We start from the raw sequence: 1054 nt of genomic DNA, 5'->3' as shown, positions 1-1054 counted from the left end.
CTCTGGGCCCGGGAGGGGTGTGAGGAGGAAGCCACCAGAGCGGGTGGGGACAGGGGAGTCGGGGGACCCCCACCTTACCCCCTCCTGCCCCCAGCACGATGGCCAGCCCTACTGCCACAAGCCCTGCTACGGAATCCTCTTCGGACCCAAGGGTGAGTGTGGCCCGGCGGGTGGGGCACCTGGGGCCCCCTCCGCACCCCTCCGCACCCCCAGCACCCCCTTTTGGCCGTTCTCCACAGGAGTGAATACTGGAGCTGTGGGCAGCTACATCTACGACAGGGACCCCGAGGGCAAAGTCCAGCCCTAAGATCCTGCCTGCCCAGGACCCACTGCTGGGCCCGGGGGGCAGTGCCCAGCTGCCCAGTCCTGCCTCAGTGGGTCCGGGCCCAAGTCCGGGGCCTGCGTGTTGGGGGAGGAGGCCGCCACCCACGCCCCTAGAGGCGCCTGCCTGTGCCCGCACCGCCACCCCCTGTGTGTCCTTGGGCCTCCCTGCCTGTGTGACCCCGCGTGTCTTCATGTCGGTCTCCTGGCCCCGCGTGTCCCCGCGTGTCCCCGCGGGCCGCTCAACCACTGAGCCACGCTGGCCGGGCTGAGGACCGTTTTCTGAGAAGCTGGGTGTGGTGTGGGGCCTGGGTGGTGGGCGAGGGCACGGGCCACCCCCCACACACACCGTGCCTGCCTCCCCCCAGGTGTGAACATCGGGGGTGCCGGCTCCTACATCTACGAGAAACCGGCTGTAGAGGGCCCGCAGGTCACTGGCCCCATCGAGGTGCCCGTGGCCCGAGCTGAGGAGCGGAAGGCGAGTGGCCCCCCAAAGGGGCCCAGCAAAGGTGGGCCAGGCTCTGCGTTGAGGGGGAGGTTGGGGAGCCCCTTGGTGGCCCTGACTCGCCTCCGCCCACAGCCTCCAGCGTCACCACCTTTACCGGGGAGCCCAACATGTGTCCTCGCTGCAACAAGAGGGTCTACTTCGGTGAGTGAGCGCCCAGCCCCCGCCTGGGGAGGGGCCCGCCCGGGGAGCTGCCCGCCCAGGGCCTCGGGTCACCCTCTCCCCCTC

The 1054-nt window shown here is 70.5% G+C and overlaps 2 protein-coding genes across 2 annotated transcripts in view; both read left to right on the top strand.

The window, feature by feature from the left end:
* CRIP2 (cysteine rich protein 2) overlaps positions 1 to 1054 on the top strand; it is a 27455-nt gene that overhangs the window by 10746 nt on the left and 15655 nt on the right. The window contains exons 4-6 of the mRNA XM_006754011.2: positions 5 to 152; positions 690 to 830; positions 902 to 970. Of these exons, the coding sequence (XP_006754074.2) occupies positions 5 to 152; positions 690 to 830; positions 902 to 970 (358 nt within the window). The remainder of the gene's footprint in view (positions 1 to 4; positions 153 to 689; positions 831 to 901; positions 971 to 1054) is intronic.
* The window catches only part of MTA1 (metastasis associated 1), a gene marked incomplete at its 5' end in the record, with an annotated part of 29298 nt that overhangs the window by 24800 nt on the left and 3444 nt on the right, over positions 1 to 1054 (top strand). The window lies entirely within an intron of this gene.

This window comes from Myotis davidii, unplaced genomic scaffold, assembly GCF_000327345.1.
Source record: "Myotis davidii unplaced genomic scaffold, ASM32734v1 scaffold472, whole genome shotgun sequence".
NCBI classification, from domain to species: domain Eukaryota; kingdom Metazoa; phylum Chordata; class Mammalia; order Chiroptera; family Vespertilionidae; genus Myotis; species Myotis davidii.
The sequence above is the reverse complement of the archived record's forward strand: the minus strand, read 5'-3'. Positions and strand labels throughout refer to the sequence as shown.